We start from the raw sequence: 27,756 nt of genomic DNA on the forward strand, positions 1-27,756 counted from the left end.
AAGTACATTAACTCTAATTATGATCCAAATTGAGTCTATACAGCCTCTTCCTTGGGCACAACATAGAATCTTCTGTAAAAGATGGGAGTGTTTTATGGGGGTGGAGGACAGAGGAATGTGAGGATTATAACTTTCATTGAGCAAAACTATTGAGGTTTATACATCAGAAAGCACATGTCCAAAATTGAAAGAATAGGTGGTGGTGTAAAACTGTTTGAAACAAAAGAGAAGAGAAATAATTAGCCTCTAAATGAGAAGGGCTAAATGGGGAAGAAACCTGAATCGGGAAAGGATACTAGCCACTCATGCACATTCCAGCAATGAACAATCCAATTTGCAAATACTGACAAGTTGCAAAAATTTAAATAATCCAGAAATAAGATGAACTCCCAGATGTCTGTAAAAATGATAGTGACCAAAAAGATAAATAAATAAATAAATGGAAAAGCTACCCAAAAAAAGTTTTCCCAATGGTGGGGGGGTGGGGGGTAGGGTGGGGAACGAGGGAGGGAGGGTAAGGAAAAGATGGTACAGTGTTTAAGGTGTTTGCCTTGCACACAGCCGATACCCGTTTGATTCCTGATACCACATAAGGTCCCCTGAGCACAGTCAGGAGTAATCCCTGAGCCCCACTGCATGTGGCCCAATCCCAATCTTGATCTCCCCCTTTTGCCCCCTGCCACACTTCCTATAGTTTGCAATAAAGAAACACAGCAAAGAATTAGAAAAGGTGAGAGGGAAAAATCACAGTGGAACTTCCTTTTCTATTTCATACCCTTTCTTTCTTAATTCACAAATACACTAAAACTAAACCTTAACCCAAGAAGTTATCCCTTCGAAAATTTGTTCAGGTAATTCATGTCTCAAGGACAAAAAAAAGAAAAAAGAAAAAAGAAAAAAAAAGCGCACTGGTAAAATAACTTTGACTTAATTTCTAACTCTGATAGCAGTTACAGACAAAAAGGATTTAAAATAAAATCTAAAACCTAAAACCAAATGATTGCAAACTATCTTTGTTTTCTGTATCTACAACAAGAAAAATAACTAAAATGAATAAAAAGCAATGTGCATGTTGATAATTAATAAAATAGGTCAATAAAATGAAAATTGCTAGCAGACTTCATGATACTATGGAAATATTACTTTATGTTTTATTAGTGATCTTAATTACAGAATTATATTCTACACATAGTGAAACTGATATGACATTACTCACTATATCTAAAACATTCCAAGGTGTATTTCAAAATTATAATCAAACTTTGTCCAAAAAACTGAAAAAAGAACTTCCAAGATCCATATTGTTGAAGTGAGAAATAAATCTGATAAGAGAACACTACCAATGGAACATCATCAATAGTACCTTAAAATCCTTTTTCAGATGATGATGTTTTCAAATTGATAATATCAAATATTAAAATCCAAGAGATTTTAAATTTAAAAGATTTTCAATCTTTCATGGCATTCAAATTTTCCCTATCAGAATTCTAGAAAACTGTTAATAGTTACATCTTTTATTCACACACAAAAAAGAACACACCAAAATTCAGGAAAACTCCACTATCTCCCACTATCCACCTTTCAATAACCAGAACTACCTTCTCCTTCAGATACCCCAAAGTTTTCAGTTTAGATTTAAAAAAACATCTCTTAACACTAAAAAATATTGCTAAGTGTTAACATTAACCTAAAAGAACTTCTAAAATAAATCAGAAAACTAACAACAGGATGTTATACAATTTCACCTACTCAAAACATATGGTCTATAAACCTAGTCATTCTTAATGGAAAACCCATTAGTTAATCCTAACAATAAAGTGACATGTTCAGAGTTCCGAGTTAATGAAATAGAAAGTAGGGGTCAACTGCTACTCTAGACAAAATGTGGTAAAAATTAAAACCATTATTTCCAGTCTAACATTGCAGTAACTCAGCAAATGGTTAAGATTTTGCAACTTAAAACTGAAAAAACTCATAAATAACAATGTAGTTTTAATTTTTATCCTTATGAATGAGAAGACTGTTTTGCTATATCCCCAATATACATATTTAATTCATAAAATTTTAAAAAATGACTAATTTATTTCTTAGGAGTGACACCTGTTAATATTTTTAATTAACTTTTTGTAACAAAAATAGTTTACCACTTCAATGATAATACGTATGGTGTTCGAATAACATAACATGAAAGGTGTGATTAACAGTACTGTAAATTCCAGTACTTCAATAAAAGTACTTAAAAAAATAAAATATTCTGCCAAAGTGAGGTCAAAAGTTAGAAGAAAAGAAGTGGACAGAGGCAAAATCAATGTTAATCCTATTGAAAAACATTTTGAAAGATCAAGATACTATTGTATGGAATAAAGTACATGAGAAACATATATACAATATGTATTATATATACCATTTATATGGGCTGGAGCGATAGCATAGCGGGTAGGGTGTTTGCCTTGTACGTGGGCTGACCCGAATTCGATTCCTTCACCCCTCTCGAAGAGCCCAGCAGGCTACCAAGAGTATTCTGCCTGCACGGCAAAGCCTGGCAAGCTACCTGTGACGTATTCGATATGCCAAAAACAGTAACAACAAGTCTCACAATGGACATGTTACTGGTGCCCGCTTGAGTAAATCTATGAACAACGGGAAGACACTGCTACAGTGCTACTATATATATATATATATATGTATATTACATATTATATATGCCTTTGATAAATGACAAAACAGAATGTGGATTACATACTCTAAAAAGCTAAAAGAAAAACTTTTACCTTTCTTATTGGTTTTTTTTTTTTTTTTTTTTTTTTTTTTTTTTTGCTTTTTGGGTCACACCCAGCAATGTACAAGGGTTACTCCTGGCTCTGCACTCAGGAATTACTCCTGGCGGTGTTCAGGGGACAATATGGGATGCTGGGAATTGAACCCAGGTCGGCGGCATGCAAGGCAAATGCCCTATCTGCTGTGCTATCGCTTCAACCCTCTTATTCTATTTTATCCTTTCTTATTCTGTTACATCTACACTAACTGGCAGACAGAAAAAAATCATTTAAATAAAAAACAGAAAGCTATAAAGAAGCTACTTATACAAGTTTACTTTCTATTGTAATTTGAGAAAAGGTAACATTTTGAAAATGTATTTGCCTGGGAGTGAGCTACATGCTACATGCTAGGCAAGAGCCTAAACCCTAGCGCATCTCCTGCTCAATATAACCAAATTTTAGCCAAGTAAAAGAGATCAGTCAATAATGAATATAATTTATATCCAATTTGAATAATGCTGATCTTGCCTACAGTTTATCTGCTAATTCATCATTAGAAATGAGTAGAAAGTATCAAACCAGAAAACTGAATTTGGGCAGATTCAATTACAATTGAAAGTTATACTAGAGCATGTAAAGAACAATATCACGGAATGCTAATGTTACATTTATTTTTGGTTTACTCTTTATTTGAGGTGGGGAGGGGAGAAAACAACTGGCAGTATTGGGGGCTTCATGTAGTGCTAGAAGGGTGGGAAGGCATATGGTACCAGGGACAGAACCAAGGGCTCCCACATGCAAAGTCAGAGCTCCGACCCATAGAGCTTACTCCCCAGGCCACAATGTGAATATGTGAGCAGTAAAACTCTCTTAAAAACCCCACTGACCAGGGCTAGAGCGGTAGCACAGCGGGCAGGATGTTTGCTTTGCAAGCGGCCGACCCGGGTTCGATTCCCAGCATCCCATATGGTTCCCCCAAGCACCGCCAGGAGTAATTCCTGAGTACAGAGCCATGAGTAACCCCTGAGCATCGCTGGGTGTGACTCCCCCCCAAAAAAGAAAAAAAATCTCACTGCCAAGTTCAAAATTTACAAAACAGTAAATATTCTAGGCAGTCCAGGCTTCTGTGTGAAAAGCTACTTTAAATTATAAGATGCATAACTTCCTTATTCCAGAAGGTGGCAGAATAGGGGGTGGGGGGACGTGCAGGGAAAGGAAGCTGAAAACACACACAGCTGAAAATGCTAGCCAAGCTTGAAAACGAGTGAAGCAAACAGGTGCACAGAAAATTATATATAACTTTCTAAAAGAATATCACACCTAATCTAGGGGTTAAAGAATCTATAAGAATCAACAAAAACTTGCAAATTTGTATTCATTTTTAAGATCTGCCCAAAAATACTTGTAAGGAAAAGTCATTTTACATAAATCAATAAATGAATTTCAAATTTTATGAACAGTAAAGTTGTAAATAATAATATTCAAGGAAGTGATCAATTTTAAATGTCCACATCACTTTGGGGACAGAAAACCTGTATACTCAAAAGAAATTCATCCAGTCATGAATTCAAAAGCAAATTTTTTTAATATAAAATACATGAATAGTACCTACACTATACATTTATCCCCAATATGAGTTATCTGAAAATATAACGCTACAAAAATAGTATTAACTTAACAATTACCTTTTTTACTTCATGAGTAATAGCACTGCCTTGGGTTTTATGTATATGTAATCATTCTCCCTATGATCCCATTGAGAAAGTTGCTCTTATAGAAGAGCTGAAACAATACAATATACAATTTCTTAAATACTTAAACAATCCTTCAAGTGTTAGTAAGCCCTCTGAATGAAAGTGACTTGGATTTAGATTGCACTGTGTTTACTCTTCAAATAAAACACTAAGAAAATTAAGTTTTCTTCTATTAGAAAAATATATAAAGCTCACCCATTAAGACTTGCTGTTGATTAGACAGAGATGAAAGGAAGAGGTGTGCCTAACGTAAAAAGTGATACAGGCATAAACCAAACTTACATCATGTTTATGAGGTTTCTGATTAATGAATGCATGCTTTGTCAAAGTCATCTCTTTTACGTCTATCTTCCTAATTACGTCATATACTTTTCTGACCTTGAACACCTGGCTTCTTGGGGTCTTATTTCCATTGTAACCCATATCGATTCCATTACTGGGAGAGGATGGCCCAATCCGGAAGACATGACAAAATATCCTCACAATCCTTAAAAGGCTCTTCATCTGAGCGTCATAATTGCTCGACAGGCTAAAAATAAGCAAAAAGAACATATTAGAATAAGACAAGTCACATCTTAGGTCTGCTTTGAATCATTTTCATCATTATTGCCCATCTGTTTCAACATATAACAAAATACCTTTCATGTCATATAGGGATATTTAAATTACTGTCACTGTCACTGTCCTCCTGTTGTTCATAGATTTGCTCGAGCGGGCCCAGTAGCGTCTCCACCGTGAGACTTGTTGTTACTGTGTTTGGCATGTTGAATACATCACAGGTAGCTTGCCAGGCTTTGCCGTGCGGGCGAGATACTCTCAGTAGCTTGCCAGGCTCTCCTAGAGGGGCGGAGGAATTGAACCCGGTTCGGCCGGGCTGGCTGTGTGTAAGACAAATGCTACCTACCACTGTGCTATCACTCCAGCCCATATTTAAATCATCCTATTTTATTTAATAGGAAGTTGCCAGTACTTATTACTTGAATTGTATGGCTGGATTACTAATTTTAACAATGTAATCAATAATCAAAGTTAACAACGTAATCAATAATCAAAGTATACAATCAATAGAAAAACACACTGTAGGTAGGGAGAGGGCCAACCTCAGAGGAATAATTATGGGGCAATCCTGTCATGCAGAATCTACACCTATGGGTGGAATGAAACAAGTCGGCCTGATTTCAAGCAGGGAATACCTACTGGATCTGGGTATTTTCAGGCCCCCAGCCCCAACTCCTGAGCAGCTCCAGAGAGAGTGCAGGCAGCAGAGGAGTGAGGGAAGGGCAAACGAGGAGAGCAATGCAGCGGGGCTCTCTGACAAGCTGCGTACAAGACCTCAGTTGCAAGATAGCAACAAAAGAGTTGCTGGGCGCACAGATTTCGAAAAATACCAGCTGCTTTCACTTCTACTCAACAACGAAGCAAGTGATTAAGAGTTGGTGAGAACCAGTGTAGGCATTACCTCTTGGTGCCTCTGACAGTCCAGCTGAATAGTCCAAGTCTGTATCAGAGCAAGTGAGCATCTGGCTACTGATGGACACCTGCTTAGCCAAACCGAAAAACAGCCCAGCCCAGCAGGCAGGGGTCAGCTAGCTGGCAAGCACATCCAACTTCCCAAAGCACTGGCAGCTCACAAGGGGCTTGCATCCAGACCCATGGAACACAGCACAGCAGATGGAAGTCTGTCAGGCTCTGGTGATAAAGAGCCCCTGTGAGTCAGACACCTGCAGTATATGAAGCCTAAGTAAGCCCCTAAGGTTGAGCAAATCTAGCTAATAACACATTCTTGGACATGAATAAGCCCAAATTTTCTAGTCACTGTCACCCAGGTCCTTCAAAACTGGTGAGAAGGTATCCCTGGCTGCCAAAACGAAGTATGCCAGGCAGTCCAAAAGATCTATTCAAGCTCAACACAGACCTAACACAAAATGGCCAAAGTGCCCCACTGGTCATCCTTCAGACCTGCTTCACGTAGCACTCAGCTGTAGGAGGACACATGCGTTAGTTCATCAGGGCAGCAATGGTTCACATATGTTGTTAGCCAGGTCTTCTCAACTTGGCTCTAAAACCGCAGCCTGATACTGGCAAACACAAACTCCTACCAGCAATGAAGATCAGTTCTCTGAACAGCTGCTGTTAGAGACTACTCATAAGCACAATTCCAGACACTGCTCAAACCAGTCAGAATTTGACTGTATCAGTTGTCAGACACCAGCAACCATGACCTGGGTCAGAGCCCAGGCCTGCTAGAACTCAGTGCTAGAGTGGATACAGAGCACTTGGGGAGTCTTCAATAATTCTGACTCCAGTGGCAAAGAAAAACGCATATCCGTTGACTCTTCAGCCCATGCTTTTAATTTAATGTGTCTCAATTTTATAAAGTTCAAATTTTAATTTGATTCTGATCTGAATGTGATTCTAGTCTTAAGATGACAGTGGATTTTTATATTTACAGAAAGTTCAACTACAACTACAGAGGTAAGGGAAAACCATTTTTCTCTTTTCTAAAATGGAAGAGACTGGAGCTATAAACTAGATTGAACCTAGTCTAGTATTACATGTATATTTTTCATTGTTGCTGTTTGTTTCAGAGCCACACCCAATAATATTCGGGGCCTACTCCTGGGTCTCTGTTCCTGGATCACTCCTGGTGGGACTCAGAGGATCATAAAGCAGTGCCAGGGATAAAATCAAAGTCAGCCACATGCAAGGCAGATGTCTTAACCCCTGGACTATTTCTCTGTCCCCTGTCAATGTATAAGAGTGAGAGTAAAAAGAAAATTTCAAAAGGGGAAGGCTCCAAATTCAAATGAGACAAATCTGTGAGCTAAAACATAACAGATGAATCAGTTATCAATGGCAGCCCACCTCAAACAGGGTGAGCTAAAGACATACAAAGAAATGTAACTGCCATGTACATCTAACATATACAATGAATGCACTAACTCCAGGACTTATTAATCAGATATTAAAACCACAGAATCTTTTGGAAAGAATTAAAAAAAAAAACAGTTCAAAGCAGGTGAATAGTAAGTAACAGTTGAAGGAGAAAACTACTAAAATTATGGGGACACAGAGGTTGAACAGCAGCCTGTACCCATTTTTATAAATATTCAAGATTCCCAGAATACTTTTTTTATACTTTTTTTACCCCAGAATACTTTTTTTTAATACTTTTTATCATCCTTCATGTACCTATTAGACTAAGCAATCATTTTTATAAAATTCTGAACAGATATGACAAATCTACTTAAGTCTCTACTTTACTCTCTTTAACAATCGAGTCGCCTCAGAAGAAGTTGATCTCCCTGGATTTTAAGAAAAATAGGAAGTCAGCGAAATTTCAAATCATTTGGCACAGACAAAAGGTGTTCAACAAAATAAACTATTCCCAGAAAAGTCTGAAAGGAGACAGAGCTGACAGATACTCTTTATTGATTTGCTTGTATTTTGAGACACTTACCTAAGCAGTTTATGACCATTTGTTGTGGCAACTTCAGCAAGGCTTGTAAGTATCTTTAAGTACTGACTTTCACTTTGCTGAGACAAATGTTCCAGAACTTGCCGTAACTGTTTTATAAATGAAAAATGTGATTATGCAATAATCCATCAAACTTTTCCCAAGTTAGCTATACATTTTTAAAGTATACTAAAGTCAAGGTAAAGGCAAATCTGAAATAAATCTGTTAACATATATTTTGCCTTGCGAACATTCAAAAGGTAATAAGGAGATCACTTAATGTTTTGTTCATATCATCAGTTAAAAACAATGAAATATGTAAGTAGAACAGAAAGCACCAAGTTTAGGGAAACTTAATCCCAAACTTTTGAAACCTGAAAGAAGTTTCAGCAATTTTTCAAATACTTACAATCACTATAAATATAAAGCTCAGTAAACTAGTGACTATAAATCATAACATACTACTCCTTAGATTCTTTACCTATGGAAAATAGTCTAATTATTTTAATGAAAGTCTCAGAAGGCAAAAAAATCATAGACCCACTCCACAGCTTAGAAGCCGGCCTCACATGCTGGGGGAAAAGGCAGCTCAGATAGATAAGAAAACATCAAGTAAAAGGTGCTAGGAGGGCCTGCTCAACAATGGGAGATGCGGGCTGAAAGTAGACTATAGACCAAACATGACGGCCACTTAATACCTCTACTGCAACCACAGCACCCAAAAGGAGAGAGAGAGAGAGCAAAAGGGAATGCCCTGCGACAGAGGCGGGGTGGAGTGGAGGGGACAAGACGAGGGTGGTGGGGGGAATGCTGGGACCACTGGTGGTGGGAAATGGGCACTGGAGGAGGGATGGGTACTCGACCATTGTATGACAGAAACGCAAGCATGAAAGTTTGTAAGTCTGTAACTGTACCTCACAGTGATTCACTAATAAAACATTTTTTTTAAAAATCATAGATGCAAATATGAATACAAAGCTTATCATTACTACATAACTAAAATTTGTCCTATAATGCATATAAGCATATTCATATTGTTAAAAATACCTGCTTGGCGCCCCCTCTTCACCCAGACCCGCGCCCCTGAACACCAGCAGCCCCTGGGACCCCAGCCTGGGGCATCTGCCTCCATTTCTGCATCGAGTGCCAGCCCAACTAGTCAACACCCACCTCCCACATGTCTGTGGACTAGCATCTGGATGGCTGGGGGTGTGGCCTCCTCAAAAGTGGGCGTGGCCTTCTGTGTGGCGGCTGCAGTTCCAGTCCCCACTCTTAGCACTCTCGATTCACATCCCAATCTTCATCACCTAATTCTGTGGAAAACTTCCTGGCTGTCTCAAACATAATAGGACAATAGTCCACCGGCCTACTCCCATTCCAACAAAAAAACAGTGTACCCCAGAAGCTGTACAAGCCCAATATAAAAGAGCACCTCCTCCAACGCTTCACTCACTGCCTCATAAACCACAGAACAATATCTGAGAGGAAAGACATATTCTAGAAGGGGATAAGGGTGACCACCAGCAACTGACCTTATTCAGAATCCTTTCCCACAATAAGAGGAAACAGTGCCTGTGAACTTCAAGGTTTTATCTCTACACAACCACAACAACATGAAGAAACTGCACAAATCTCCACTATGAGGAAAGGACAAAGAAAAGAATCCCAACAGGGGCTACCCACAAATATGCTCTCTCCAATAAAGAATTCCATAATGAAATGCTGAGGATGTTCAAGGAACTACTCAAAGAATCAATGGAGCAGGGCAGGAGTGATAGCACAGCGGGTAGGGCGTTTGCCTTGCACACAGCCGATCCAGGTTCGATTCCCAGCATCCCATATGGTCCCCTGAGCACCACCAGGAGTGATTCCTGAGGGAAGAGCCAGGAGTAACCCCTGTACATCACCGGGTGTGACCCAAAAAGAAAAAAAAAGAATCAATGGAGCAGACATTCAGAAAATTAAAGGAAGAAATGAAAGAAACAGTGGAATGGATAGCTGAAAAAATACAGGAAGAAATGAAAGCAGAAATAAAAAAGCTACAGAAAGAAATTTCACAAGTAAAGGATTTGGTAGATGAAATTAAAAACTCAGTGGGTACCCTCAGCAGAAGAATGACTACAGCCGAAGACAGGATCAGTGAGCTTTTGAAGATGAGCAACAGAAATAGCATAGGGAACAACAAACATTGGGAAAAGACCTCAAAATAGCTCTAAGGCGAATCAGAGATCTAGGGGATGACACCAAGAGAAACAACATTAGAATCATGGGAGTACCAGAAGGACAGGGAGGCAACCCCAATAAAAAAAGTCACTGTGAAAGAAATCATTGCTGAAAAGTTCCCAGAATTAAAGAATGCAGACAAACACATGGGCTGGAGCTATAGCACAGGGGTAGGGTGTTTGCCTTGCATGCAGCCAACATGGCCCACCCGAGTTCAATTCCTCCGTCCCTCTCGGAGAGCCCGGCAAGCTACTGAGAGTATCTCGCCCGCACGGCAAAGCCTGGCAAGCTACTCGTGATGTATTCGATATGACAAACACAGTAACAAGTCTCACGATGGAGACGTTACTGGGCCCGCTCGAGAAAATCGATGAACAATGAGAGGACTGTGACCATGACCGTGAGACAAACCCATGGCAAGCATTATCCTCAATGGGGAAAAACTAAGGGCCTTTCCCTAAGATCAGGGACAAGAAAAGGATGCCCACTATCACCACTTCTGTTCAATATAGTACTAGAAGTACTTGCAATGGTGAGTAGGCAAGAAAAAGACATTAAAGGCATCCAGATAGGAAAGGAAGAAATCAAGCTCTCACTATTCGCAGATGATATGATACTATATCTCGAGAACCCTAAATCCTCTACCAAGAAAATTCTAGAAACAATAGACTCGGACAGAAAAGTCGCAGGCTATAAAATTAATGCCCAAAAATCTTTGGCCTTCCTATACGCAAATAATGAGACAGAGGAAAGTGACACACAAAAAAAAACAATCCCGTTCACAATTGTGCCCCAGAAAATCAAGTACCTAGGAATCAGCTTAACTAAGGAAGTAAAGGACCTGTACAAAGAAAACTACAAAACGCTACTTCAGGAAATAAAAGAGGACATGAGGAAATGGAAAGATATCCCCTGCTCATGGGTAGGGAGACTTAACATTGTCAAAATGGCAATACTACCGAAAGCATTGTATAAATTCAATGCAATCCCTATAAGGATACCCATGACATTCTTCAAAGAAATGGAGCAGACACTCCTGAAATTTATATGGAACAATAAGCCCCCACAAATAGCTAAAGCAATTCTTGGGAAAAAGAAAATGGGAGGAATCAACCTCCCTAACTTCAAACTGTACTACAAAGCAGTAAAAATTAAAACAGCATGGTACTGGAAGAAAGGCAGAACTGCAGACCAATGGAACAGGGTTGAATACACTGACATCACCCCTCAATCATATGCTCATCTAATCTTTGATAAAGGTGCAAGTAATGTGAAGTGGAGTAAGGAAAGCCTCTTTAATAAATTGTGTTGGCATCACTGGACGGCTACAAGCAAAAAAATAGGCTCAGAACTCTGCCTAACACCATGTACAAAAGTAAGATCAAAATGGATTAAAGACCTCAACATCAGACCAGAAACCATAAGGTACATTGAAGACAAAGTTGGCAAAACCCTCCATGACATTGAAGCTAATGGTATCTTCAAAGATGCCACGCCACTGGACGAGCAAGTGAAAAAAGAGATAGATAAATGGGACTATCTTAAACTAAGAAGCTTCTGCACCTCCAAAGAAACAGTGACCAAAATACAAAGACAGTCTACAGAATGGGAAAGGATATTCACCGAATACACATCTGACAAGGGGTTGATATCCAGGATATACAAAATACTGGTTAAACTCCACAAGAAGAAAACATCCAACCCCATCCAAAAATGGGGCAATGAAATGAACAGAAACTTTCTCAAAGAAGAAATCCGAATGGCAAAAAAGCACATGAGAAAATGCTCTACATCATTAATCATCAGGGAGATGCAGATCAAAACCACAATGAGATACCATCTCACACCTCAGAGACTGGCCCACATTCAAAAGAACAAAAGCAACCGATGCTGGCGTGGATGTGGCGAGAAAGGGACACTCCTTCACTGTTGGTGGGAATGTCCACTGGTTCAGCCCTTCTGGAAAACAGTATGGACGATTCTCAAAAAATTAGAAATTGAGCTCCCATTTGACCCAGCAATACCACTCCTGGGAACATATCCCAGAGAGGCAAAAATGTATAGTCGAAGTGACATCTGCACTTGTTTGTTCATTGCAGCACTCTTTACAATAGCCAGAAACTGGAAGAAACCTGAATGCCCAAGAACAGATGACTGGTTAAAGAAACTTTGGTTTCTTTACACAATGTACACAATGGAGTACTATGTAGCTGTTAGAAAAGATGAAGTCATGAAATTTACATACAAGTGGTACAATATGGAAAGTATCATGCTAAGCGAAATGAGTCAGAAAGAGAGGGATAGACATAGAAAGATTGCATTCATCTGGGGGATATAAAGTAACAAAGTATGAGATTAATACCCAAGAATAGCTGAGATCAGCACCAGGAGGATTACTTCATAACTTAGAGGCCAGCCGGGTATCCTAGAGGAAAGGGCAGTTCAGATAGAGAAGGGAGCACCAAATAAAGGATGTTTGGAGGATCCTTCCAGGAGGGGAGATGCATGTCGAAAGTAGACTATGGACTGAACATGTTTGCCACTCAATGCCTCTTTTGCAGACCACAACACCCAAAAGGAGAGAGAGAACACAGGGGATTGCCCTGCCACAGAGACAGGGGGGATGGGGGGATGGGGGTGGGAGGGATATTATCCATGGTGGTGGAAAATGGGCACTGGTGGAGGGATGGGTATCTGATCATTGTATAATTGAAACCAAAGCACAAAAAATTGTAAATCTACAACTTTAAAAAAAATAAAATAAAATAAAGGGGGAAAAAAAAAAAAAACAATCAAAAAAAAAAAAAAAAGAATAGCTGAGATAATTACCAGGAGGTTCAATCCATGGCTTGGGGGCTAGCCACACATGCTAGGGGAAAAGGCAGCTCAGATAGAGAAGGGAGCACCAAGTAAAGGGTGTTGGGAGGATCCACCCAGGATGAGAGATGCATGCTGAAAGTAGACTATAGATCGAATATGATAGCTACTCGATGCCTCTTTTGCAAACCACAGCACCAAAAAGGAGAGAGAGAGAGAGAGAGAGAGAGAGAGAGAGAGAGAGAGAGAGAGAGAGAGAGAGAGAGAGAACAAAAAGGGAATGCCCTGCAACAGAGGTGGGGTGAGATCGGGGGTGGGGGGGAGGGATACTGGGATCATTGGTGGTGGAGAATGGGCACTGGTGGAGGGATGGGTACTTGATCATTGGACAACTGAAACCCAAGCACAAAATTTGTAAGTCTACAGCTGTACCTCATGGTGTTTCACTAATAAAATTTTTTTTTAAAAAAAAAGCATACTGAAAGTAGACTATAGACCAAACATGATTGCCACTCAGTGCCTCTTTTGCAAACCACAACACCCAAAAGGAGAGAGAGAACAAAAGAGAATGCCCTGTCAGAGGCAGGGTGGAATTGGGGGGATGGGGAGTGGGAGGGATACTGGGGACCCGTGATGGTGGAAAATGGGCACTGGTGAAGGGATGGGTACTTGATCATTGTATGACTGAACCCCAAGCACAAAAATTTATAAGTCTACAACTGTACCTCATGGTGTTTCACTAATAAAAATTTTTTTAAAAAACCACCAAAATAAATAAATAAATAAATAAAAATTTAGAACTATTATTAAAAAAAACTACTAAAAATTACTAAGCAGCTTTGCAAACTAACATATATACTAAACAAGGTCATTTATAAACTATAAGCACAGTTACATTACCATGTTTTCTCGAAGATCTTCATTCTGTGTCATTTGAATAATTGTCTGAAATAGCCTAGGGTGATACTGAATCAATACTTCACAAGTTTCTCCATATCCACCCTAAAAAAAAAAAAAATAATTATCTAGCTTTAAAAATGAAGTCCCTAAAGGAAGTCTGCTTCCTCTCCACATAGTATGCCTGCTGCCAAATGAATGGGTTTTCCATACAATTCTCCAGTTCTCTTTGGAGACTGATCTGGTAATCCGGTAATTTAATTTTGATTTCATCCAGCATTAGTACTGACCCCACAGGTCAGAGGATCAGATCCACAAGATTCCCCACCCCACTTCCAACTTCAGTTTCTGTAACCCCCACTTCGGCTGTGTAATTTCACAAGAACTAAGGAAAAATACTATTACCTACGTATACGAAAGATAAAAACTAGGAAACATCTACATGTAAGAGACACATAAGTTCTGCTATGTGGGAAAAGGTGTCAAGGCTTCAGACCTTCATCCCAGCATTTCCATGTGTTCACCAACAAAGGGTCTCTCTACAATCTAATGTTTTGTTTTGTTTGGGGGGGGGGGTGCCACACCTAGTGGTGCTCAGGGGTTACTCCTGGCTCTGCGCTCAGGAATTACTCCTGCTTTACTCCTGGCAGTGCTCAGAGGACCATACAGAATGCAGGGGATTGAACCTAGGTCAGACACATGCAAGGCAAGCATCCCTCTCCAAAACCTATGCTTCAGGGCTTTCATGGAAATTCATTTTAATAGGTGTGACTAATTATATCACTGGTCATTTGGTCACTGGGCCTATCTCCACGACCTTCTGCTCCACTGAGTTGAGGAACAAGGTTTCCTTCTAAGCACGTAGTTGTTTCCTTTAGCAATGAGCCCCTATCATAAAGCTACCTAGCAGAACGCAGCCACCATTCATTACCACAAAAAAAGATTCACTCTTAAAATTGTATGGGTTTTAGAAGTACCTGTGTTAGGAATTAGGATGAAGAGACAAAGGACAGAGACCAAACAGATCTTACCACTTTATAATGTCACAGTTCATTTTACAGAACAATACTTTTTTGGTATATACATACCTTTACAGTACAAAAATTTTTGCACTCACCTTTTCATTTGAGGGAAAAAAAAAAGATTCCCAGTCTCCATTTCTAATATGAAGTTAGATAACTAAGAATATACCTTTAAAAACATACCTGTACACATAAATCCAGAGGAGTTACTCCATTTTTATCTGGCAGATATTTGGCTCCTCGCATTAGAAGAATCTGTGCTGTGTCTCTCTGACCATGACTGTACAGAAAAAGGACCAAGTTAAAAATTTGTTCTTAACGGAAAACCTTTATTAATTATAGTTCATTAATAAACTAATGGGAAATCTTAATGATATTAATTTAATATAAAATAAACACAACTGACTCCATCCCAGCACTTATATGTGTTCGCCAGCAAAGAGGCTCTCCAAAAATCTATTCTTTTATTTTATTTTGTTCAGGAGCCAACCTCTGTGATGCTCCAGGGTTTATTCCTGGTTCTGAATTCAGGAATCATTTCTGGCAGTGGTTGGGCACCACATGGGATGCCAGGGACAGAATTTAGGTTGGCTGTGTAGAAAGTAAGCACCTTACCCACTGTACTGTATCTCTGGCCCCTAAATCAGGATTAATCTTTAAAAACCAAGAGGAAGATCTGAACTATAGTCTCAGCAATCAGGTAAACTTTCATCAATGTTGTCACATTTCACCATGTGGCTAAAAAAAGTGATCAATTAAGTCTTAGAAGTGAATCTGGGACACATTAACTAAAATAAATCCTAGTACGTTGTGATAAACAACTATTACTGGGACTCATGTTTTATTTTTCCCTCAAGTCACTTCTTTCTCAACTCTAGCCAGACCTCCTTCCTATCATACAGTCTAAGTCTCTAGTCCTCTTAGTAACAAAAGTCACACTGTACTCTAAACAAGAGTATATAGTTTATGGTATTTTAATACTTTCTAAAACTATTAATCAGAAAGAAAAGACTTATCAACATAAGAGAATTGTGTTGGGGAGAACTGGGACCAAGCAGCCAAAAACTGTACTGTATGGTCAGCCTTCATTTAATCAACCCACTCTGTCTGGCTTCTGCTAAAAGCCTAAATCTGACCTAAAATTCTTTTCTTCACACCCACATTCTCTGACTGTTCTTCTTGTAGACGATGAAACTGGTAACTCTACAACTCTGTAAGCTATAACCAACCTATCTCAGAGGTGGTGAACACTAGATTCCAGATATTGTTTCTTAGTTAGTTCATGTGTTCCTAAATATAAGTACTAAAAACAAAACTCGCAATTCAGACTTTAAAGTGGATGGAACAGGAGAGAAGGGGAGGGAAGGACACAGGTGGGGAGGGGAGGAAAGGAAAGGGGAGATTTCCTTCTGGGGCCACTAATTCTGAAAATAAGAGATAGACCAAATAAGTTTAGAATTTCAGCTGTAACATATAATTAATAAGCTGAAATTTAAAACTCTTTTTAAAAACCAACAGGATCCAACTATATGATTCTAGAAATATAGGTATATCATTCTCTTAAATCTATAATACTGATTACATTATTAAACAAATTTAAGAATAACATCTAATCTGCCAAGAAAAAAAGCAGAAAACTCAAAAAACCAATAACCAGCCCCCTCCCAAACAATCCAAAAAAAAAAAACTAATTTTACTGACATACATCAAGAAGTTGACATCGTTATCTAATATGCTAATATTCATGTGTCAAATTTTTCCATAAAACTACAAACTTCTTGACAATACATTTGGCCCATTGCGTACTGCCATCATGGCAAGTAAGTTATAAACTTTACCCAACATACTGCTGAATTATAGTATAGGTTTTGAACTCTGATACACATTAATTTGAAAACTAAGCATAGAAGGCGAGGGTTGCAAATGTGGCTCCAGGGCCAGAGAAGATGCCTTCACACGAGAGGCCCTGCGCTCCGTCCCTGACACTGCAAGGTGTGACCCACTGACTGTGGAGGCTGTGCTACCCAGAGCAGAGCTCAGGAACACACAATCACCTTTGTGAAAAAAAACAAACAAGAAGATACCTTATGCCAAAAATTAACCAATATACCCAAATCTTAATTCGTTTGTAATCTACTAAGTGACAACATTAAAGTTGGTCTTTCGTACAAAATATGATAAAATCTTGATATTGTTATAACATTAACTTCATTTTTTGGTTAAGAAAACGTTGCTGAGGCACATAATGGAATTGTATCCAAAATCACAGCTCCATAGCAGAGAAAAAAACTGAATTCCAACTAGTCTGACTCCAAAATTCACCATCTGCATCATACTCTTCCAACAAGATGAAATAACAGTTTATTCTCAATAAACATTATAATCAAGAGTACAGTACAAAAAAGAGATGGCCTCAAACAATCAAAGCATGTACTCTATCATGAGCTACACCCATGCCAATGTGTGTGGATACTTTTTGTTAAATCATATTACAAGTGTATAGTAAAAAATAAAATTAGCATAAAAAAAGTGAAAAATACGACTGTGAAAGTTTTTGTTTTTGGGGTCACAAGCAGCAGTGCTCGTGGCTTACTCCAGGGAACCCAGGTTAGCCATATGCATAGCTAAAACATTATCTGCTACCTCTCCAGCCAACCACTGTGAAATATTTAACCCACCGCTGTGAAATCTATAATAACTTCCAAAACGACATTAAAATCCCATCTATATTTGAGACTTGCATGTGAAAAATAATTTAAAAGCAAGAAATAATAGCTAATAAAACAAAAAATCTGCATCACGAGAATAGGGCCTCAAGTCTGTCTTAATGCAAGAGATTTGGACCATTCTATAACACACTGTTCAGAATGCTACATCAAAAAATGCAAAAATGCCCTCAGTGAATAATTATTCTTTATTGTTGATCTTATTTTTCATATCAACCAAGAAAATATTCCAAGGAAATACCAAAACGTTTTCTGGTAACTAAAAAGTTGACCAAGATTTAACTAATATTAAGCAAACTTCTAAAGCGTTTTCAAAGTGATTTCTGAAGTATCTTCAGTGTCCGAACTATAGGCTCTACTCAGCCATTACTTGAAAATGTGCTTAGGAGTAGATTACATAGTTTACAATATTTTTGAGAAAACAAAACTTTTTTTCTAATCTTTTTTTGGGGGTGTGGGGGGGACGGTGATTACAAGAAAAGAAGGAAGGAGAAAGAAAAAATAGAAGGGGTGTATTTACAGTGAAATGACACTAGAACCTGATGGTAGATAAGATGAATTTTAAAACCTCTGGAGATATTTGAAATTCTACAATATATTATAAACCAGCAATAATTTTGTTAAATAATACTATGGTTGGTAATAGCAGCAAAAAAAAAGTGTATGGTTTCATATTTATGGCTGCTGAAAATGGCTCTGAATAGCTACTAATTCATGTCTAGAATCCCAACTCTCTCACTGCATTACAGACCTGAAATTTCATATATATCTCACTAACTGTATGCATGCAGTCCCTGCTACACCTTCCTTTTTCTAATGGATAAGTTATCTGCAAATACAGAAAATACTTTCACGTCATTATATATTTGAACTTTTATTTGAAAAACTTGTAGGGAAAGGTAAACAAAATTGACTGAGTATATAATCAATCTAATTACTTAAGAAACCAGAGCACTTGTAGATACTAAATGAAAGGCTTGAAAGTAAGGATATCTAAAGTGAGAGATCAATGTGTACCTATGTTATATATGAAAAACTATAATGAATTAAAATGTCTTATACAAGGTAAAGGCTCGAGCGGGCCCAGTAACGTCTCCATTGGAGACATTGTTGTTACTGTGTTTGGCATATCGAATACGTCACAGGGAGCTTGCCAGGCTCTAGTATCACAATTATTTTGTCACTAACTTTAGGTCAAAGTCAGACCCAAAACGCTGGACTCAAAGCACACTAGCAAAATAGAGCTCAGAATTAGAACAGAGTTTACAGGGAAAAAAGTAAAAGATCTGTACAGTGGGAGAAAAATCGTTATTTCTTAGTAAGAAATCCCAATACAGCAATAAAACTGAATGAGGACAATACAATGGCAGGCTCACTTGGGAATGGAAAAGAGTGCTGGAGCTTCGTGAGCATTTGTCAACTACTAATACACTGCAGGATGCTTTATATTAACCAGCTCATTTAATTCTCACCACAGACCCACAAAACAGGTGTCAATATTGCAGTTTAGCAAAGAAACCAAGGTCAAGGGGCTTGGCTAAAGTTGCCTACTTTGGGAACTGGAGTAATACTCTTAACCATTAAATAACAATTATTTTCTATTTTTTAATGTACTATAATGTGTCCACAGAATCAATTTGGTATGATTTCTATATTCCTTTAGTATATTAAAAGCTATGGGCTGAGCGATAGCACAGCAGGTAGGGCGTTTGCCTTGCATGTGGCCAACCCGGGTTCGATTTCTCCACCCCTTTCCGAGAGCCCAGCAAGCTACCAAGAGTATCCCACCCACATAGCAGAGCCTGACAAGCTCCCGGTGATGTATTCAGTATGCCAAGAACAGTAAAAAGTCTCACAATGGAGATATTACTGGTGCCCACTCGAGCAAATCGATGAACAACAGGAGGACAGTGCTACAGTGCTATATTAGAAGCTATACACAGGAAACTCCATATATGTGGAAGGGGAGTCACACTCAGCTGTGCTTAGGGCTTATTCCTTGCTCTGCACTCAAGAGATCTCTGCTGGTGACTCAGGGGAACATGTGGTGGCAGGGATCAAACCAGGGTTGGCTTCATGCAAGGCAAGTGCCTTAAACCCTGTACTAACTTTTGGTCATCCAGCTTCAGTTTTGTTGTTGTTATTGCTATTATTTGGCTTTTGTGCCATACCCTGCTGTTCACATGGCTTACTCCTGGCTCTGAGTTCAGGGATTACTCCTGCCTCTGAGTTTAGGGATTACTCCTGGCAGGGCTCAGAGCACCATACCTGGTACTGGAGATAGAAATGAAGTCAACTGCATCCAAAGGCAAGTGCCTTGCCCACTGCACTATCTCTCCAGCCTCTACCCTCTCCCACCAGCTGCAGTTTTAATGATACTTGCCTAACCATCTTTGTTCAAAGCAATCTAAACATTCACTGAATAATACTCAATGACAAGAGCTGGAGACTATGCATAGGAGATAAGTGCTTGCCTTACATGCTGACAACTCCAGTACCATATGTGTTCTCCTCAAGCACTGCAAGAGGTCACTCCTGAGCACAAAGCCAGGAAGAGTGCCTGAGCACAGCCTGATGTAGTCCTGTCCCCCATCCTTCACCCCACCAAAAAAAAAAAAAAAAAAGACCTTAATGTGGGGGCTCCAAAACTGGCTGAGTGTTTAAAGCGGGTGCTTTGAATGCTTGAGGTCATGAATTTGACAATGCCTTGTGCTGCTCAGGCACAAGCATGAGCACAGTGCACCAAACACAGAGGTAGCTCTGCCACTTGGTATCCTCAGCTCCACAAGAATGTGGAATCTCAGAGCACTGCAGTCAGGTGCATGTGAGCAGGGTCAGTGATTGGTGCAACCTTCAGCAAGCAATGCAAGTACAGATGTGTGAGCTTCAAGATCAGGTGTACAGACCCCACCAAGCATTCACGTGACCATTAAGGATGCACAAACTCCCATCACTGCAGGAAGCAATAACAAAAGGGAGAAGAGAAAGGAGAAAAATGGTGGGACAAAAACACTACCAGAAAGCACATCTAAAAATTATTTTACCACATATGCTCCAACTAGCTCTATAGATACCCCTTTCTAATAATGAAAACATACCTATACTTTATTATTATACATGGAGCTGTAGTATATAACATCTTTCAAAGATAATTACAGTCATTCCTACATTTACTAAAAATCTTCACTATCTAAGGACAAAGCCACTATACTACAAACACTGTGAAACACTGTCCTCCCGTTGTTCATCGATTTGCTCGCACAGGCCCAGTAATGTCTCCATTGTGAGACTTCTTGTTACTGTGTTTGGCATATTGAATACTCTCAGTAGCTTACCAGGCTCTCCGAGAGGGGCGGAGGAATCGAACCCGGCTTGGCCAGGCTGGCTGTGCACAAGGCCAATGCCCTACCGCTGTGCTATCACTCCAGCCCACTATACTAACACTCTGAATATAAAGTGGTGAGTAAAATCAAAATAATTCTTGCTTTCACTGAGCTTTCAGTCTAAATGGGGAAGACTGTACAAGTAAAGAAACAATTATAAAATAGAGTGCTGTGAAGGAAATGAGCAAGATGAAAAGGCCTAAACTGGTCAGGAAATCACCTTCTTAAAAAGTAGTCATTATCGGGGCTGGAGTGATAGCACAGCGGGTAGGGTGTTTGCCTTGCACGCAGCCAACCCGGGTTCGATTCCCAGCATCCCATATGGTCCCCCGAGCACTGCCAGGAGTAATACCTGAGTGCATGAGCCAGGAATAACCCCTGTGCATCGCCGGGTGTGACCCAAAAAGCAAAAAAAAAAAAAAGTAGTTATTAAGGGGCTGGAGCAATAGTACAGTGTGTAGGGTGTTTGCCTTGCACACGACCAACCCGGGTTCGATTCCCAGCATCCCATATGGTCTCCTGAGCACCGCCAGGGGTAATTCCTAAGTGCAGAGCCAGGAGTAACCCTTGTGCATCACCAGGTGTAACCCAAAAAGCAAAAAAAAAAAAAAAAAAAAGTCATTAAGCAATGAGTCAAATAAAAAGCCAAGGGAGGATCATTTCAAGCATAAATAAACAATAAAACACATAGACTGCTGGAAAGAGTCTGCCGCATTTGTCCACTTCAGAGAGAACCAATATGACTAAAGACCATAAGGTAAGCAGAAATCAGCTCATATATGCTTCAGAGGCTATAGCTGAGTTTGGTCTTAGAAAAGCACCAGGAAGGAAACTCTTGAAAAGTTTAAACTATCTTTAAACATTATATGTACTAATTACTTTTTTTGCAAAAGATGACTTAAGGCTGAAGAGAAAAGAATATGCTGGAGGCAAATAATGTACCAGGAAAATCATATATTGGATAGTAAGTAAATCATTATCCAAAATAATATATTGGATAGCAAGAGACTATCCAATACTCTTGAATGTAGCACTGTAGCATTGTCCTTCCGTTGTTCATCGATTTGCTCAAGCGGGCCCAGTAACATCTCCATTGTGAGACTTGCTGTAAATATGTTTGTCATATCGAATACGTCACAGGGAGCTTGCCAGGCTTTGCCATGCGGGCAAGATACTCTTGGCAGCTTGCCGGGCTCTCCAAGAGGGGCAGAGAAATCAAAACCGGGTCAGCCTGCCGACTGTGTGCAAAGCAAACGTCCTACCACTGTGCTATCTATTGCTCCAGCCCTACTCTTGAATAAGAGATGATAATTTTAATTAATGTGGCTTGGTGAATTAGGAAATAGTAAAGATTCAGAATATATGAACACCAAAATCTAGCTTTAAGGGGCTAGAGGGATAGCACAGTGGGTAGGGCGTTTGCCTTGCATGCGGCCAACCTGGGTTCGACTCCCAGCATCCCATATGGTCTACCCGAGCACAGCCAGGAGTGATTCCTAAGTACATGATCCAGGAGTAACCCTGTGCATCTCTGGGTATGGCCCAAAAAGAAAAAAAAAAAATCTAGTTTTAAAAAGAAGTCTGAACTAAAGACAACCTCTCATGATAGGATATGATTTCAGTGATAATAGCCAAATTAAAGACACAAATTCAGGAAGAAACTGGTTTTCTACTCAGAAAATATTTAAGTGCAATGAAAGAAAATAAACAGATTGAGAAAAGATTTAGAAATATAGAAATCCAAAAGTTCTTGTATTCTTATATAAATAAGGTAAGGCTGTTGAATTTGCTGGGTTAAAGTATTATCAAAAATACTAAGGAAAAGTCAAACAAGAAATAGATTTTTTTAACCCAAAAACAAGTCTCAAGTAAAAAGATATGTAACAGAAACAAGGGTAAGAAAAGCTTCTGGTAGAGGTCTGAATTTAAGAACCTAAATAAACATTGTAATTCATATAATCTAACCAGAGATAAGAATCACTAGTGTTTTATGAATAGCTATTAACTGTAAACTACAATTACATAATATTGTATGCATGTATATGAATGGAAATACAAAGATAATTATTATATTACTAGGTCCATATTACTTTTCCTGTAATAATGGATAAGCAGTATTATTATTTTTTGTATACTAACAATTGATATTCTTATATATTATATAATACTTTTGTATATTGATGTAGTCATTTATATATTATAATAATATATGTAATTATATATAATAATGCCTGTAATAATATACATCGAGAGGACTGTTTACTACAAGAATGAAAGACTATAATGCACACTTATTTCAAGAAAATTAGCCAAGGCAAAATATATAGTAACAACTTAAAGCATAACACTATCTAATAATAATAAATTAAAATACATACTAACAAAGCCAGAGAAAGCAAAGACATGGCTCTTGACCAAGATACACTTTCATAGCTTATCTCTTTGGAACTGAACTGGTTAATTTAATACTTTGTACTACAAACTTTTCTCTGCTTTGAGGAAAGCAAATTTTGTCAGTGCCTGGGAGGTTTCCTAGAGGGAACTAGTATATTATTGATATATCCTTTTTCTTATTAAGCAATTAGTATAAAATTAAAATATCAAGTAAACTAAAAGCTCCCACTATAACATTCTAAAACACTAGCACTAAATTAAAAAAAAAGTTTTCTTTTTTAAGAAAACAAGTTAGAGAGCAAGAAGAAGCGGAGAGGAGGCAACAGATGCAAGGATCAGGGGTTTCAGGAAGGCTGGCGGTGTAGAGGCAAGGTACGTGTATGTATCTGAACTGTAGTCAACAACACTGTCAACAGGCAATCCAAACTACACCAAACAAACTTGAAAAATGTGCCTGTTAGGGGAGCAAGATGAACGATGGAAGGTGGGAGGGAACCCTGAGCCATTGATGAAAAGAAGTTGACACTTGGTGGTACAGATTGGTGCTAGGACATAGTATGTTTCGAACTCAACAACTATGAAAACCTTTGAAATCATGGCGCTTTAATGAAAAAATACATTAATGTTTCTTTTTACAATTAAGTAATAGACTTGTAATTCCACACTTTATCTTAAAAGGGAACGTGGTATTTGAGGAAAAACAAAGACTTTCAGAAAATGTACAGAAATACATAAATCTACGACATTCTTTAGCAAGAACATTTGGAAATGTAAAATAGCATACCTGCAAGCAAAGTACAATGGAGTAGCTCCTGACACATTTGGCCTGTTAATATCAGCACCACTGTCTAGCAAGCACTGCACTGTCTGGTGGGAAGAGAAACAATTTAAATTATAGCCAGAGTAGTCAAACACAGACATAGCATTGCAATTTAATTCATATAAGAAAAGTTCCTGCCATAAGTGAAGACTTAAAAAAAACAACAAACAGGAACAAGATGATGATGGCAGGATAAATTCAACTTTCTGGTAAACTGTGAACTTCTCAGATACTACATAATATATGTAAGATTATCTGTATACCATAAATGAGCACTCCTGGGGAATACTCTAGAGCAATTTCCCAAAAGTGATACCACCAACTCAGAGGCACTGAAAAGAAGGGATGCAGGAGATATGGCTACTAATAACCTAGTGTATAACTGTTTAGGGGTGGGGGGTGAGTTCTGTTAGTTTGTCACTTGGCCCAAACTCCCCCCACCAGAAAGAAAGTATATTTCCCTGAGGGCGCTGAGTAACTTTGTTTCTGGAAAGTGAATATACCTCTCCTGCAGAGAGTCACTAGAGAATCACTATATAATAATAGTCAAAGTTTTAAGTAGTTATTGAGAACTTGAAATGTGGCTAGTACAACTAAAAATGGAATTTTATTTTATTCTCTTATAATTTAAAATAGTCACATGTGACTAATAAATTAGGCAATGGCGTCCTAGTCATTTAAATTTAAAAATGAGGAGTTTATTAAACTCAAAAAAAATTAAGTACCAAAATTGTAACTTTCTCATCACAAAGGGGAAAAAAATCCTTTTTCTATCTAACAACAGTCAACACTGACTCGGTTTCACAGATAGACATTCACATAAATGCTCTTCTTTAAGTTCTACTTCTGCAAACATTTGACTCACACTAAAGGGAAGGAAGCGTATCAAAAATCTTGAAACTATGTATCTAGAATGAATAGGATATAGGAAAAGGCTCACCCCAAATTCCATCATTTTCTCTAGCTTTATTCCTCTGGCTCTTGTTTGTGTTTGTCTAGCAAATAGCAAGAAAATATACAAAAACTTGAAAATTTTGGGGAATCAAAGTATTTCATATTTGTGTTGGGTTGAACATAGATGTTCAACCTTAGTGCTGCTTAAAATCTGAAAACAGTATCCGTAGAACAGTAAGACAATAAACTCACAAAGAGTATCTACAGTACACTAGATAAACCAACAGGCTTGGGGGAAGGAGCAAAGTGTCTGAAGAAAAGCAGCAGACTGGCAGATAGCTGCAGTTAGCTGCAGTCTAAGTGCCAGGAAGCCAGAATTCCAACAATCCACCACAAAATCCTCACTACAGAACACACACAGTAAACACAGGCACTGGAAATGTCATGAGCTCTTGGCAGACAGTTCAACATAGCCTAAAACAGGAAGAGTCAAAAATCTACAAAATAAACAATTGGAATCCTTGCTCCCTGCTCCCCACCCCAGGCAGCTAGCCACTATTCCTCCCTATACTGTTTCAGAAGATACACAGTTTAATATCCAGACAAAATAAATAGGAACGCTCTGAATTGGGAGGCAAGAAGTACAGGTAACTGAAGTGAGGCATCATGCTGAAAAAAATCTATGGAAAAAAAAACTAAGGGAAAACCTCCATCCCCCAGATTCCATCAGACTTCCAGAAATTAAGCAACCAATGGTTAAAACTTTGGGCAAAAAAATGGAAGTCTCCTCTTTGTAGACTGGCAACAGAGAAGAATCACTAGTGAAATACTCCAGTTAGATTCAGTTGGGTCTATAGCAGCAGTTCTCCTTTAAGGACAAGTTTTCCCTCTGGGGAACATTCACCAATACTGAGAGATCTCCTCCCACCCCCCAAGCCTCCACCCCAACCTTAACAGCTGGGAAAGGAGGGTGCTATTAGGAAATGGTGGGTAGAAGCCAGGAACAGGGGGCAAGAGAGACTGTACAGCAGGTAGAGTGTTTTCCTTGCATGCAGTCAATTTGGGTTCAATCCCCAGACCCATTTGGTCCCCCAAGCACTACCAGGAATGATTCCTGAGTGCAAAGACAGAGAAACCCCTGAGCATCACCAGATGTGACCCTAAACAAAAAAGAAGCAGCAGCAGCAGCCAGGAATAGATCTAAACATCCTACAATGCAGACAACCCCCACAATCAAAGAATTATGATACCTAAATAGTGCTGAGATTGAAAAACTTTTCTGCATACTGAAAATGGAAGAGTGAGGAGGGATGCAAAGTTCAATACAACGGGTCGTTTCCTACTGGTCATTTTAAATCTCACCAACAGGAGGGGAGGCAGTCAGTCTGACAGCTAACGGAAATGGCAAAGAGACAAAGATAGCAAACACTTAAAGGGGGAAGATGGAGCAAACGAATTCTGATCCTAGGCTCATACCTCCCCAGACAAAGAGACAGACAACAACTTCTGATCCCACGCCTGTGGTTAGGCAGTTCTCACCCACATGCACATGGCAGAGAACGAAGAAAAGCCTAAGAAGGAACCAAGAGCAGGGGCCGCCTGCAAGGACGGGCAAAGAAGAGTGTGTCAGTGACGAGCTAGCAGGCCAAAGAGAGCACTGAGCAGGGCTGGAGCGATAGCAAAGCAGGTAGGGCGGTTGCCTTGCATGCGGCCGACCCAGGTTCGATTCCCAGCATTCCATATGGTCCCCTGAGCACTGACAGGAGTAATTCCTGAGTGCATGAGCCAAGAGTAGCCCTGTGCATCGCCGGGTGGCCCAAAAAGCAAAAAAAAAAAAAAAAAAATAGAGAGAGAGAGAGAGAGAGAGCACTGAGCACCAGGAACATGGGACACAGGGATGAGGGACAGAACCAATAAGAGGGACAGAACCACTAAGAGAGCAGGATGGACCAAGGGCACAATACATGGGACATGGAAGGACAAAACTGGCCAAAAATTAGAGGCCTGGACACATGATAGCAAAGCTACCTGCGTAGAGCTGTTAAACAGCTATAACTTTGTAAGCACCTGGAGTTTAGTATGTTAATTTTATTCAAGTACTCACTCAGAAGTTGGCCAGTTTCATAGTAACGCTATAAAGGTAAAGTGTTAATAAGCCCAGCTGATGGACACAAGGGTTCCTTCCATCCATCATTTTAGTGCCTCTCCCCTACACATCACTAGAAACATAACATTTAAGTATAATTTCGAAGCGGTCCTCGAACCTTAAAACCAAAAACTGAAAACGAACCAAAAAATAAAAGTGGAGTCGGAGAATTAGTACAGCAAGTAGGACGCTTGCCTTGCACAAGGCAAACTCGGGTGCAATTCCCTGCACCACACATGGTCCCCCAAGCAGTGCCAGGAGTGAGCCCTGCGGAAAGGAAGGGGGGAAGGAAAAAAAGAGGAGTGGCAGGGAGGAAGGAAGAAAAGGTTAGAAAAATAAAGACATAAAGAGAACCAATAATGAAGAAAAGACCTATCTTTGAGACAAGAACAGGATGCTATAGGGAAAGTATCCTATAAGAAAGTGAAAATATAAGAAATAATAGTTAAATAGAAATTTACAAG

The 27,756-nt window shown here is 39.2% G+C and overlaps 1 protein-coding gene across 2 annotated transcripts in view; it reads right to left on the minus strand.

The window, feature by feature from the left end:
• HACE1 (HECT domain and ankyrin repeat containing E3 ubiquitin protein ligase 1) overlaps positions 1 to 27,756 on the minus strand; it is a 98,405-nt gene that overhangs the window by 38,723 nt on the left and 31,926 nt on the right. The window contains exons 7-11 of one of the 2 annotated variants that reach the window (XM_056125008.1): positions 24,217 to 24,299; positions 15,113 to 15,209; positions 13,911 to 14,012; positions 7,974 to 8,080; positions 4,892 to 5,042 (exon numbers count right to left, since the gene is read on the minus strand). In XM_056125008.1, coding sequence (XP_055980983.1) covers positions 4,892 to 5,042; positions 7,974 to 8,080; positions 13,911 to 14,012; positions 15,113 to 15,209; positions 24,217 to 24,299 — 540 coding nt within the window. The remainder of the gene's footprint in view (positions 1 to 4,891; positions 5,043 to 7,973; positions 8,081 to 13,910; positions 14,013 to 15,112; positions 15,210 to 24,216; positions 24,300 to 27,756) is intronic. The other variant, XM_056125009.1, reaches the window with a different exon arrangement.

The sequence above is a fragment of the Sorex fumeus genome, unplaced genomic scaffold (genome assembly GCF_029834395.1).
Source record: "Sorex fumeus unplaced genomic scaffold, SorFum_2.1 ptg000054l, whole genome shotgun sequence".
Lineage (NCBI taxonomy): Eukaryota > Metazoa > Chordata > Mammalia > Eulipotyphla > Soricidae > Sorex > Sorex fumeus.